The sequence below is a fragment of the Moschus berezovskii genome, chromosome X, assembly GCF_049115385.1.
Source record: "Moschus berezovskii isolate FMDL1 chromosome X, NW_MosBer_1.0, whole genome shotgun sequence".
NCBI lineage: Eukaryota > Metazoa > Chordata > Mammalia > Artiodactyla > Moschidae > Moschus > Moschus berezovskii.
The window spans coordinates 744,614-758,368 of NC_142488.1; the positions used below are offsets into that span (position 1 = coordinate 744,614).

General features: G+C 51.8%; 1 protein-coding gene across 7 annotated transcripts in view; it reads left to right on the top strand.

Moving 5' to 3' along the window:
• Positions 1 to 9,313, top strand: part of CSF2RA (colony stimulating factor 2 receptor subunit alpha) — a 50,052-nt gene extending 40,739 nt beyond the window's left edge. For 6 of the 7 annotated variants that reach the window (XM_088833525.1, XM_055438584.2, XM_055438594.2 and 3 more), the window contains 5 exons: positions 551 to 580; positions 1,709 to 1,844; positions 4,015 to 4,111; positions 7,952 to 8,033; positions 9,095 to 9,313. In XM_088833525.1, the coding sequence (XP_088689651.1) occupies positions 551 to 580; positions 1,709 to 1,844; positions 4,015 to 4,111; positions 7,952 to 8,033; positions 9,095 to 9,190 (441 nt within the window). In that variant the 3' untranslated portion in view covers positions 9,191 to 9,313. The remainder of the gene's footprint in view (positions 1 to 550; positions 581 to 1,708; positions 1,845 to 4,014; positions 4,112 to 7,951; positions 8,034 to 9,094) is intronic. The other variant, XM_088833528.1, reaches the window with a different exon arrangement.
• Positions 9,314 to 13,755: the final 4,442 nt, after the last annotated feature.

Genomic DNA, 13,755 nt, shown 5'->3' on the forward strand with positions numbered 1-13,755 from the left:
GACACACCCTCTCCTCACGGCCCTGCTCCCAGTGTAGACACACCCTCTCCTCACGGCCCTGCACCCAGTGTAGACACACCCTCTCCCCACGGCCCTGCTCCCAGTGTAGACACTCACTCTCCCCACGGCCCTGCACCCAGTGTAGACACACACCCTCTCCTCACGGCCCTGCACCCAGTGTAGACACACCCTCTCCTCACGGCCCTGCACCCAGTGTAGACACATCCTCTCCCCATGGCTCCTGCCTCTAGTGTAGGGAGGGTGGTTTTTCCTGTCCCACCCCATGTGTGTTCTTTATAGGCTCCACCACCATCTGAGTTTCTAGAATGAGCCATGACCCAGGGGCACCCTCTGTCCTGATGACAGTTTTCCTCCCTCTTTATGTGGCCAACTCATGCTTTGGAGAAATATTAGGAGCTCAACAATTTGTTGGGCCCTGACTGTTTTGTTTTCTCTTGATTGCATGGCCTGGGGAGATGGGATTAGACCTATGAAAAGCTTTCAAGATGAAGAAAAATAAATATTTTATTTTGGTTTGGGTTTTTTCTAGCTGGATACCAGCAGCAGTAGAAGTCAGCTGGTGAGTGACTCCCTGACCCTAACTATCACCCTTGTAGTTTAATCCTACTGTGTCTGGGCATGCCCAGTTTCTTCAGCTATGTCCGGCTGTTTGTGAGCCATGGACTCTAGCCCACCAGGCTCCTCTGTCCCTGGGATTCTCCAAGCAAGAACACTGGAGTGGGTTGCCACACCCTCCTCCAGGGGAATCTTCCCGACCTGGGGATTGAACCTGCATCTGCCTGCGTCTCCTGCATTGCAGGTGGATTCTTTACTGTCACAGCCACCAGGGAAACCACATTTTAATCATACAGTATGCGTCAATGGACACACACCGATTGGAATTGTTCCCTCAGTGGCCAGGATGGGGATGAGAGAAAAGTCAGGTGATGGGGCTTCCCTAGAGCTGTGGTCTCCACCGTTTTTGCTGCCAGGGACCCGTTGTGTGGGAGACACATTTTGCCCGGGCAGAGAGGGACGGTTTGGGGTGATTTGAGGGCGTTGCATTTATAGTGTGCTTCATTTCTGTTGTTGCATCAGCTCTACCTTGGGTCATCAGGCCTTTGATCCCAGAGGTTGAGGACCCCTGCTTTTGCATATCATCTGGGCAGTGATATAGCAGCTCCCCCAGTTACCACTTGGGTGGGGTCTCCCGATTCTATCCGTGTTGGTCCAGGAAACACTCCTTGAAGTGTCCCGGAGATAGATGATCGCGTCCCTCAAAACGCCTGTTGAGGCTGATCATCAAAGTACTTTTTGTTGCTTCACCACCACTGTGGCCTCGGTGTGGTCCTTTATCCGATGAGGAAGTTGAACTTGGTCCTCTGAACATCCTTCGCGGGGCCATGATCCATCTATGGGTCTGTGCACATCCTCTGCAGTTCCTGGACCATTCCTGCATCTGTACAGAAGGATCCCAGGAACCCCAGGGGTAGCCACTCAGAAAATGCAGGACAGTCACCCATTCTCTTTGTTTGTCTAAGCATCTCTCCGAAGTATTCAGGACGCGAATTACAACCTTCTCGCCCAGGTTGGGAGGGTGTGGGCTTAAATTTTTCACTTCATTTGGGCAACCGAAAGGACACACACACACAACCCCACCCTTTTTCTCAACACAGGTGACAGCTCTAACTCTCTGCTTTCTCCAAAGATCGTGGTGTTTGGTGACTCGGGGAATAGATACAACTTTCCGAAACCCGGATCCAAAGCAAAACATACAGTGAAGATCAGGACAGCGGATGCCCGGAAAGCCCACTGGGGTGCCTGGAGCCAGCCTGTTGAGTTCGGTAGGTGTCCCGAGACCGTCCCCAGACAGGTCCTGGCATTCTGAGGCCTTCTCTCATCCATTCTGGGAAGAGTTCCCGTCCACGAGCCCCTGGTGACACTCCCCCTGGCATCAGCAACATCTAGTGAGTGAAAGTGAAAGTTACTCGGTCGTGTCTGACTCTGTGACCCCCGTGGACTGCAGCCAGGCTCCTCTGTCCATGGGATTCTCCAGGCAAGAATCCTGGAGTGGGTTGCCATGCCCTTCTCCAGGGGATCTTCCCAACCCAGGGATGGAACCCAGCCTGCGTTGGCAGGCAGATTCTTTACCATCTGAGCCACCAGGGAACGATTAAACTATGGGCCAACAAAAAAATGACTTTTCCCAGAATACGACTCTTCCCAGAATACAGTTCTAATCAGACTTGGCTCACCTCCACGTGATTATTTTTTTTTTTGGTTTCGCCTGCCACCCAGAATATGCAGTTTTGACAACTGACGTATCCCTTAAAAGAAAAGATAACTGCTTTGGTTAACAGGTCACATTATATCTGTGTATACTGAGAAATGTTGCAACTGTGAACACGTCCATCGGGTTATAATCACTCTGACAGACTGAGAGGTTCTCATATTTTTGACTATTCACAAATGAAAAATGTGCCCTACTTTGGAAAATAATTTTGGAGAAGGAAATGGCAACCCACTCCAGTATTCTTGCCTGGAAAATCCCATGGAAGAGGAACCTGGCAGGCTATATAGTCCATGGGATTGTAGAGTCGGACATGGCTAAGCGACTAAAATGGACAAAAGAAGATAGTTTATTGTAAAGAGCACATCTTCTAAATGACACACGAAATTAAAGCTTAAGGATGGATGGAAGGGGACTTCTCTGGTGGTCCAGCAGTTAACATCTGCCTTCCAATGCAGGGGATGTGCGTTCGATCCCTGGTTGGAGAACTAAGACCTCACTGAGACGAAAAGTCCAAAGCATAACACAGAGGCCATCGGGAATTCCCTGTTGGTCCAGTGGCTCAGAGGCTTCTCTCCCAGTGTTCAATCCCTGCTTATGGAACTAGATCCCTTGTGCCGCAGCTAAGCCCCAGCACAGTCAAATAAAGGAATAAATATCAAACGAAGAACTAACATTTCAATAAATTGACCAAATGGAAGGGAATGGAGTTTACAACTGTTTGCCTGGAACTGTTCATCCTCTTCAGCTATTTGTCCTTTCTTCTGTCCGTTTTTAAATAGAATGATCTTTAGGTTGCTGTGTCCTCAGAGTACTTTAGGGGTTTTGAACACGGTCTCGGGCTAACTTCTCGTCTCTTGTTCAGTCGCTCAGTCATGTCTGACTCTTTGCGATCCCATTGTCCGCAGCATGCCAGGCCTCCCTGTCCATCACTGTCTCCTGGAGTTTGCTTAAACTCGTGTCCATCGAGTCGGTGATGCCATCCCACCATCTCATCCTCTGTCGTCCCCTTCTCTTCCTGCCTTGAATCTTTCCCAGCATTGGAGTCTTTTCCAATGAGTCAGCTCTTTTCATCAGGTGACCAAAGTATTGGAGTTTCAGCTTCAGCCTCAGTCCTTCCAATAAATATTCAGGACTGACTTCCTTTAGGATGGACTGGTTTGATCTTCTGGCTGTTCAAGGGACTCTCAAGAGTCTTCTCCAGCCTCACAGTCCAAAAGCATCAATTATTCGAGCTCAGCCTTCTTTATGGTCCAACTCTCACATCCGTACATGACTCCTGGAAACAGCCGTAGCTTTGACTAGATGGACCTTTGTCGCAAAGTGCAGTCTATTGTCTCACAGACATTTTCTGTGAAAGCTCCAGGTTAGGGAACTCTCGTAGATATCCCTTCTCCTTATGGGGCTTCTCTGGTGGCTCAGACGGTAAACAATCGGCTTGCAATGTGGGAGACCTGGGTTTGATCCCTGCTTCGGGAAGATGCCCTGGAGGAGGGCATTGCAACCCACTCCAGTACTCTTGCCTGGAGAATCCCATGGACAGAGGAGCCTGGTGGGCTACAGTCTGTGGGGTCGCAAAGGGTAAGACGTGGCAGAGGGACTGACACTTTCAGCTTCACTGGCTGTGTGTCCTTGTCCGTGAGCCCGTGAGCTGGCTGAGTGATGAGCCCTCCTCCCCCTTCCCTCGGGGTCCCTGGCGTGTCCCCTGCCTCTGTCTTCCCCAGGCTCCGAAGAACCAGAGTCCAGCCTGGTGTACATCTACGTTCTGGTGGTCCTGGGGACTCTCGTCTGCGGCCTGACCCTCAGCTGCCTTTTCAAAAGGTAACCCCGGGGAGTCCCGGGTCGGCTCACCCACCATGGTCAGTGGAGGGGCCAGTGCCTGTTCTAAAGTCACCCCCCTGATCAGCTCACAAAGATGAGAAGGCAGCCTGCAAACACCCCAGGCGGTCCAAGCCGCCGTGTACGTTTACCAGAAGAAAATTTGTCTGGGGAAAACAGTGTTGACTTTAAAAAAAAAAATCAGACAACGTGAATGTTGCGAGTATATACTTCATTTTCGGTGAAATTAGGAGCACGGGCTTCCCTGGGGGCTCAGATGGTAAAGAATCTGTCTGCAATGCGGGAGACCTGGGTTCGATCCCTGGGTTGGAAAGATCCCCTGGAAGAGGGCATGGCACCCCACTCCAGTATTCTTGCCTGGGGAGTCCCATGCACAGGGGAGCCTGGAGGGCTACAGTCCATGGGGTTGCAGAGAGTTGGACACGACCGAGGGAGTGAAAGAACAAAGAAATTAATGAAGGATTGCAGCCCGGGACACAGAGCCTCAGGAGCTGCTGCCAAGAGGCAGGGAAGGCAGGTTGGCGTATATGTGATTTTGCTGAAGGGGGAGTTCATGCAATCAAGCATGTATATATTTTTTTGCAGAAGGTCTGTGCTAGTCACGGGGAGCAGACGTCACCATGAAGCATTTCAGTGCTTGTCTAGCTATTAGGAGATGCAAGAGTTGGGCTCATAAAATGGGCTCCTGAGACTATCTCACTATCTGAAGACCTGTCCTGCCAGTTTTGTTTTTTTTTCTCCAGAGCACAGAATGTCTCATGTCTGCTCTCCACCCTGGACTTCTTTCAGGAGATGACTGAGGGTCAGCAGCTGCAGAAGCAGCTGGTTTAATGCCTATAGAGGTAGATGAAGTTCTCAAAGGGTGAGTCACTCAGTCGTGTCTGACTGCTTGCAACCCAGGCGAGTGTAGCCCGCCAGGCTCCTCCGTCCATGGGATTCTCCAGGCAGGGATCCTGGAGCGGGTTGCCATGCCCTCCTCCAGGAGATATTCCCGACCCAAGGGTCGACCCAGCTGTCCTGCACTGCAGGCAGATTCTTTAGCAAGTAAGTCAGCAGGAAAGCCCCCTTACAGCTCAGCTGTGCTCCAAGTCCCGACTTCCGCGTTTTTCGGAGCATCTGGAATTCTCGGAATGTCCCTTGTAGTCCGACTTCTGTTTTCCCACAACATGTTACTCAGCCCCGGCTCCCAGGCCGCTGTAGGTGGCGTCCCCCACCACAGGGACCCCTGCCAGTGTCTTTCCTGTCACGTGAGTTCAGCAATCACTCAGGCTCTCTCAGATGCCCCGGAAGGAAGCCCCACACGTGCAGGATAGAACTTGCATGCTCAGCAAAGCCACAGGGAGATTTGGATCACGTGGAGACGCTCCTGCAGGGCGTGTGGGTCCCGTGGGAGTCCACCCGAGGCGTCTTTGTCACCAGGCAATCCCCCCACTCCTGCCCTGGTTGGGCATGCTGTGTTCAGCCTCCCCCTGGAGATAAGGGGAGACCCTGAGTGCCTGCTGCAAGAAGCTGCAAGGCATCGCGGTTCTCGGGACATGAGAAAGACCTCGGGCAGCCCGACCACAAACTGTTAAAACATGCCATGTTTTAACACTGAAGACTGATATTAAACAAGAGCTGTGTGACTTCCTGTGGCTGCCGGAAGCAGTGACCACTAGCCGGGGGGCTTAAAACCACAGACATCCATCCTGCCCCTGTCCTGGGGACCAGACATCTGAGGTCAAGGGGTCCCAGGGCTGAGCTCCCCGCAGAGGCTCCGGGGGAAGGTCCTCCCCGCCTCTTCCAGCTTCTGGTGGCTCTGGGCGTCCGCCCCTGGGCTGGTGGCCGCCTCCCTCCCGTCTCTGCCTCCGTCTCCACGTGGCTTCTCCTCTGTGTCCGTGTCTTATAAGGACCCTGTCCCTGGGTTTAGGGCCACCCCCCATCCAGGAGGACCTCATCCCAAACCCTTCACTCCATCACCTCTGCAGAGACCCTGTTTCAAAACAAGCTCCGTTTCCCAGGCTTCAGGACTGGAGTGGATCTCTGGGGCCACTGTTTAGCTCAGCACAGCGTCTTATGATGTCACAGGGTTGTCTCCTTGTGAGAACAAAAGTAAGTGCCCCGGCAGTCACTCAGCACCACTGAGACGCTTGGGGACCGTGGAATAGCCGTGAAAATATGTGCCATGCACAGAAAAGTGGTCAGTCTGGAACCATGGTCTTCAAGGCTGGATAAACCTCCTGGCCTTTTCACACCAGAGAACGTGGATTCCTCCAAGCTTCTCAAGACTGGACACATACCACCACTGACGTCTTTGCACCCAAGACAGGGAATGTTCAGTTCAGTTCAGTCACTCGGTCGTGTCCGACTCTTTACGACTCCCTGGACTGCAGCACACCAGGCCTCCCTGTCCATCTCCAACTCCTGGAGTTTGTGGAAACTCATGTCCATGGAGTCGGTGATGCCATCCAACATCTCATCCTCTGCCGTCCGCTTCTCCTCCCTTTCTCAATACTCTGGTTTATCTTCAAAGACAGTGAATGAAGATTCTGGGAAGACTTTCCTGGGCATTTTTTAAGTACATCCGCACAGTCTATTATATTCTCCACAGTCTAAAATTGGAGGCCGTCCTTCTGTGATTTTTTTTTTAAATTTTTTTTTTTTTGTGGATCATCATTTTTTTTTTTAATGTCTCTCTTTTTTTCCCACACTTTAAACTTTTTTATTTTGTATTGGAGTATAGCTGATGAACAACGTTGGGATGGTTTCAAGTAAACAGCAAAGGGACTCAGCCGTACATACACATGTGTCCATTCTCCCCAAAACTCCTCTCCCATCCAGGCTGCCACATGACATTGAGCAGAGTTCCCTGTGCTGTCCAGCAGGTCCTTGTGGGTTCTCCATGTTAAATACAGCAGTGTGTACCTGTCCATCCCAGACTGCCTGACTGTCCCTTCCCCCACCCTTCCCCCTGGTGACCATAAGGTTATTACAGAGGATTGAGCAGAGTGCCTTGTGCTGTCCAGCAGGTCCTTGCTGGTTCTCCATGTTAAATACAGCAGTGTGTCCATGTCCATCCCAGACTCCCTGACTGTCCGTTCCCCCACCCTTCCCCCTGGTGACCATAAGGTTATTACAGAGGATTGAGCAGAGTTCCCTGTGCTGTCCAGCAGGTCCTTGCTGGTTCTACATGTTAAATGCAGCAGTGAGTCCATGTCCATCCCAGACTCCCTGACTGTCCCTTCTCCCCATCTTCCCACTCCCTTATAAGGACGAGTTGGTTTTCTAAGTCTGTGAGTCTCTTTCTGTTTTGTAAGTAAGTTCTCTTGCATCGTTTCTTTTTAGATTTCACTTGTCAGGAAACTCACACGACATTTCTCCTTCTCTGTGTGACGTACTTCGCTGAGTACGACACTCTCTAGGTCCACCCGTGTCACTGCAGATGGCATTGTTTCATTCTTTTTAACGGCTGCGTAATATTCCACCGTGTGTATGTACCATGCTGTAGATCATTTTTAAAGTCTTTACTGAATTGTTTAGTGTAGTGTTTCCATTTTATGTTTTTTTCCTGTCTGCGAGGCATGTGGGATCATAGCTTCCTGACCAGGGATTGAACTGGTACCCCAGGGCCCGAACTCACACCCCCTGCCTTGGAAGGTGACGTCTTAACTCCTGGGCCTCCAGGGGAAGTCTCCCCTTCTGAGACTCTTAAAGGAAACTGTTCTGAAGACATGAGTCCAGAGGGCGTGTTTGCACTTAGCGTGACAGTGCCTCTCCTCTGGGAGCCAGGACGAAAATGTGGGCCTGTCCGTCTTCTCTTCATCTCCTTTCTTATCTCCCCAGGTTCCTCAAGACCCACAGGTTATTCCCTCCGGTTCCACAGATCAAAGATAAACTGAACGATAACCATCAAATCGACCACGAGGTACGTATGGGACGAGTGAGGCGGGCAGCCAGGATGGACAGATAGGGAACGCTGAGCCCAGAATCTTGTCCGTGCTCAGCCAAAGCGGTCCACAGAAAGAGGCTGGAATCCCGTGTCCTGCTCGCTGGCTTTCTCCGGGGGACAGGGGGTGGTTTGGGGGTTTTGTCTGCAAGCTGTGTCCAGGGAAATTAGCCGGGTCGTGGAGAAGGAGGAGGAGAGAAGTGGCAGATGGGGATGGCAGAGAGAGATACAGACAGACTGAATGGGGTGAGTTGTGCCCCCCAGATCTCCAGGGGGCAGCCCACAGGATGGAAAAGGACAACAAACAAGAGAGACACACACACCTCCATGTGTAGGGCTTCCCTGGTGGCTCAGATGGTAAAGAACCTGCCCGCAGTGTGGGAGACCCCGGTTTGGTCCCTGGTTTGGGAAGATCCCCTGGAGGAAGGAATGGCAACCCACTCCAGTATTCTTGGGCTTCCCCTGTGTCTCAGACAGTAAAAAAAAAAAAAAAAAAAAAAAATCTGCCTGTAATGTGGGAGATCTGGGTTCAATCCCTGGGTTGGGAAGATCCCCTGGAGGAGGGAATGGCAAGAATAACCCCTGCTGGAAGGTATTCTTGCCTGGAGAATCCCCGGGGACAAGATGAGATCCTGGCGGCTTATAACTCCATGCATGGGGTCGGGAAGAGTCGGACACAGCTGAGGGACTGACACTTTCACTTTCAAACGTGGGAAACCCTCCCCTCCACTTGGGTGCACCTGTCGAGCCCGTTTTCCCAAGGTGGGCACTGTGTCCGCCTCCTCCACGGTCTGCCGTCACACCCTGGTGGGTTCCCCGGTGAGGTCTAGGGTCCTGCGACACTCTCCTTCCAAGCTCTGAGCTCCGTGCGGTCCCAGGGAGTGTGGTACCCAAGTCTCAGATGTCCCTCCCCCAGCTCATCCGCCAACGATGAGCTGCCACTCGGAGACCCGGCTCCCGTTTCTGTCTAAACCCTCCACATCCATGGCTCCCTGGGAGGAATCTGGGGAGTTGACATCCCTGCCTTTCTCCTCCATCAGATGCTATGGGAGAAGTTTACACACGAAACGGGAAAAGGTGACAAGGAAGAGGTCTTAATCGTGGAGAAAATTTCAGAAGCCCCAGCGAAACTGTGAATTCCAGGCATCTCTGTACCCGGGACTTTCTAGAAGTTGTTGACTTTTTTTTTTAATATATTTTTTTAACATTTCGTAAATGTTTTATTTACTGTTTTCCAATGAAGCTTTTTAAAATTGTGAGCGTTTTTATAGCATTATATCTTTTTGTTCTTTTAACGAGGCTTCCCAGGGAGTCACTGGTAAAGCACTCGTCTGCCAGTCTAAGAGACTCGGGTTCTATTCCTGGGTCGGCAAGAATTCCTGGAGAAGGAAATGGCAACTCACTCCAGTATAATGCCTGGAGAATCCCATGGACAGAGGATCCTGGGATTCTCTATGGGGTCATGAAGAGCCGAACATGAACGAGCGACTAAACAACAATTTTTTTTTTTTAACTCTGAAAGATAATGTCATGTTTCTCAAAGGTGCTTTTGTAGCTGGAGGGACGTTTGAATGCCTTTCAAATCTGAACAGCTTAATGCATCTCTCAGCGCCTCCTGGAACCCCGCCCCTTCGTCACACGCAGGTGTCAGGCTGCCGGTGGCCGCTGGGGCCGGAACGCCGTCTCCCCTGCCTCTGCTTCTGCTGGCGGACAGAATATATCTTCTTCTTTTTTTTCCCCCCCTGTATCAGCTGCAGTTTAGAAAGAAATGAGTTTCCAGAGGCTACTGTAACAGGACCTCCATGATTGACTTGACCTGGCAGGAATCTACCCGTTAACAGTCCGTACCATCTGCTGTGTAATTCTTTTAAGAGGCTCTGTGATGACCTTACCCCCGGGCGGGCAGTCCACGATCCAGTCCCCATCCTGGGATCCTGACATTCGTCACAGCTGTTAACTTCCTTGTGTCGGAAGGCAACCTGTTTGTGGGTTCCGGGATTTAGGATGTCGTTGGGGATGTTATTCTGTTCACCACCCGGGGAGGGGACGCAGAAGTCATTGGGGACATTTTTCTGTCCACCGCACGGGATCCCAAATGGGAGCTTCACTGAGCGGCCGTGATGGGTGAGCCCAGAGCCGTCCCGAGACCTGCAGATTCAAACGCCACCCTCTGGGTGTGGAGGTTCTTTCCCCTCTCCCTTCCACCGCCTGATAAATGTGGTGTCCCTTCCTCCCGTTCCCCTGGAATCCTCCACCGAAACCAGCTGCACTGTATGCTTTTTGCACAAGCTGACAAAGCCTTTTTTTGGTATTTTTAACTCCAGTCATTTCATGAGCTTTGTGAGCCATTTTAGCCAATTACCTAGCTCCACGGAGAGGCTCTTGGGAAGCCTGACTTATAAGCCGGTCGGTCAGAAGTCTGGGCTGCCTGGGACCCCGCCTCCCCAGGAGGGGTCTGAAGAGACTGTGATCAGAAGCCTTGGGGAGCCGGTTTTTCATGCTGGAAAATGACCCAGAAGCTGACACACAGCCCGGTGAAAACGCGCCGGGGCTAGAAATGATCTGGACACAACAGTTGTGTCATTTGAACACGTGGATATTACACAGCTCAGGAAACGTGAGCTATTTGCATCTGTTGGTCTGTTTCTGTTTGTACACAAATTCCTGTATTTTATATTTTTAGATTCCAAAAGGATGGTTGCCAATGGAGAAAGGAAGGTAGGGTTGGTGGTGGTGGGGGTGATTTAAATGTTTGGGGTTAAAAGTGTGAGATGTAAATTGATTAATAAAGTGTCAGACGTAACATAGATAAGCAACAGAGATTTACGGTATACCTCAGGGCAGATGCTGATTGCAGCCATGAAATTAAAAGACGCTTACTCCTTGGAAGGAAAGTTATGACCAGCCTAGATAGCATATTAAAAAGCAGAGACATTACTTTGCCAACCAAGGTCCGTCTAGTCAAGGCTATGGTTTTTCCCATGGTCATGTATGGATGTGAGAGTTGGACTGTGAAGAAAGCTGATCGCCGAAGAATTGATGCTTTTGAACTGTGGAGCTGGAGAAGACTCTTGAGAGCCCCTTGGACTGCAAGGAGATCCAACCAGTCCATCCTAAAGGAGATCAGTCCTGGGTGTTCATTGGAAGGACTGATGCTGAAGCTGAAACTCCAATACTTGGGCCACCTCATGCGATGAGTTGACTCACTGGAAAAGACTCTGATGCTGGGAAAGGTTGGGGGCAGGAGGAGACGGGGACGACAGAGAATGAGATGGCTGGATGGCATCACCGACTCGATGGACATGCGTTTGAGTGAACTCCGGGAGTTAGTGATGGACAGGGAGGCCTGGCGTGCTGTGATTCATGGGGTCGCAAAGAGTCGGGCACGACTGGGCGACTGAATTGAACTGAACTGAATTCAGGGAATCAGATAATCGTGTTCGAGATCATGTCAGACGTTCTAATGAAAAGGGGTCGAATGTATGTCTCCATAAGCGAATCAGTTTGCTGTGCCCCTGAAACTAACAGTGTTGTAACTCAGCCATGTTCTCAGTCGCTCGGTCGTGTCCGACTCTCTGAGACCCCACGGACTGCAGCCCGCTAGGCTCCCTCTGTCCATGGGACTCTCCAGGCAAGAATACGGGAGCGGGCTGCCATGCCCTCCACCAGGGGGATCTTCCCAAGCATCAAACCTCTGTCTTCTGCATTGGCAGGTGGATTCTTTACCACTGAGCTACTTGGAAAACTATACTTTAAAATTTTTTAAAAAAAAATTTTTTTTTTAAGTGAAGTCACTCTAGAGGCTTCCTGGGTGACTCCATGGCAAAGAATGTACCTGCCAATGCAGGAGACCCGGGTTCGATCCCTGGGTCGGGAAGATTCCCTGGAGGAGAACATGGCAACCCACTCCAGTGTTCTTGCCTGGAGAATCCCATGGACAGAGGAGCCCGGGGAGCTACAGTCCATGGGGTCGCAGAGAGTCGGACACGAGTGAGGGACTGAACAAGAGCAAGAAGGTTATTCTAAGGAGAAAAAGAAAGCAGTTCTTCAACCGGACGCCCCCGGCACGGAGGATCTGATGCCCCCAGCTCCCCTCCCCATCCTGTCCCCCCAGAAGGGTCCCCTCCTGGCCCCCGCTTGGCGCTGAGGCTGCCAGCCCAGCTGTTCCGTCTCTGCCGCCCGGGAGGCAGCTGTGTACCCTCCTGGGTTTGCACCACGATGCAAACCCAGACCTGTGGTCTTCACCACGATGCCCTTGCAGGAATCAGCGACCGTGGAGTCGAGAGTGTCGGGAACTGCCACCCGGGAGGATGAGGAAGCTGGCACAGCTGGGCTGGTGGGGTCGGTCCTGGCGACATCAGCTGCCTCCTGGGTCCTCTCCGTGCGGGAGGGTGCAGGGCGAGCATGTGCTTCCTGGGGGCCCCTCTCGGGGCAGCTCTGCAGCTGGCTGAGTTTCGTCCTTAAATAGACAGCTGATGCGCTCATTTAGGACCGAGTTATTGGGCATGGATGCATGGAGCAGGGTCCGTTTCAGCATCATGGGATCCCCCGGGGGGAGGCGCTGGGAGGGGGTTGTGTGTGTGTCTGTTGGTCGCTCAGAGGTGTCTGAGTCTCTGCGACCCCATGGACTGTGACCCACCAGGCTCCTCTGTCCGTGGGATTCTCCAGGCAGGAATGCCTCAGTGGGTTGCCGTTCCAGGATTCTTGTCTGGGAAATCTCATGGATGGCAGAGCCTGGTGGGCTATTACAGTCCAGGAGAGGGAGGGAAGCAGAGAATAGTTCCCACCCCAAGGGAGCCACCTCCCGGGGAAGAAGCTGAGAACACTTCACGTGGAGGAGGAGGGGGAAGAGGACGGCGTGTGAGTGACACTGGTCTTTGAATCTGAAGTTCCCTCCAACTTGCAGCTTCTTCCTTCTTCTTGTTCAGTCGCTGAGCTGTGTCTGACTCTTTGCGACCCCACGGACTGCAGCACGCCAGGCCTCCCTGTCCACCACCAACTCCCGGAGTTTACTCAAACTCACGTCCATCGAGTCGGTGACGCCATGCAACCATCTCATCCTCTGTCGTCCCCTTCTCCCGCCCCCAATCCCTCCCAGCATCGGGGTCTTTTCCAGTGAGTCAGCTCTTCGCATCAAGTGGTCAAAGGATTGGAGCTTCAGCCGCAGCAGCAGTCCTTCCAATGAACTCCCAGGACTGATCTCCTGCGTTCAGACCACTGAAGGCTCAGCCACACCCCTGCTGGTGGGACAGCTCTGCTCAAAGTGACCGGAGGAAACTGTAGCAGTCAGCGTTCGCCAGAGAAATAAGACCAACAGGACGGAGATTTGTGATAGATGGGTGGGTGTATAGGCAGATGATAGATGGTCAGATAGATGGTATAGACAGATCAGTAGGGAGACGGGTAGAGAGAGATGATAGATGTTAACAGACAGATAGGTAGGCAGAGATGACAGACACACAGGCAAATAGGTGGTGAAAAGTGAAGTCGCTCAGTCATGTCCAACTCTTCGTGACCCCATGGACTGTAGCCCACCACGCTCCTCTGTTCATGGGATTCTCCAGGCGAGAGGACTGGAGTGGGGTGCCATTGCCTTCTCCGAGATACAGATGATAGATAGACAAATAGGTAGATCAAGATATAGGCAGGTAGAGATGATAGACAGACAGGCAGATAGGTAAATGGTTGGATGGATGGGTAG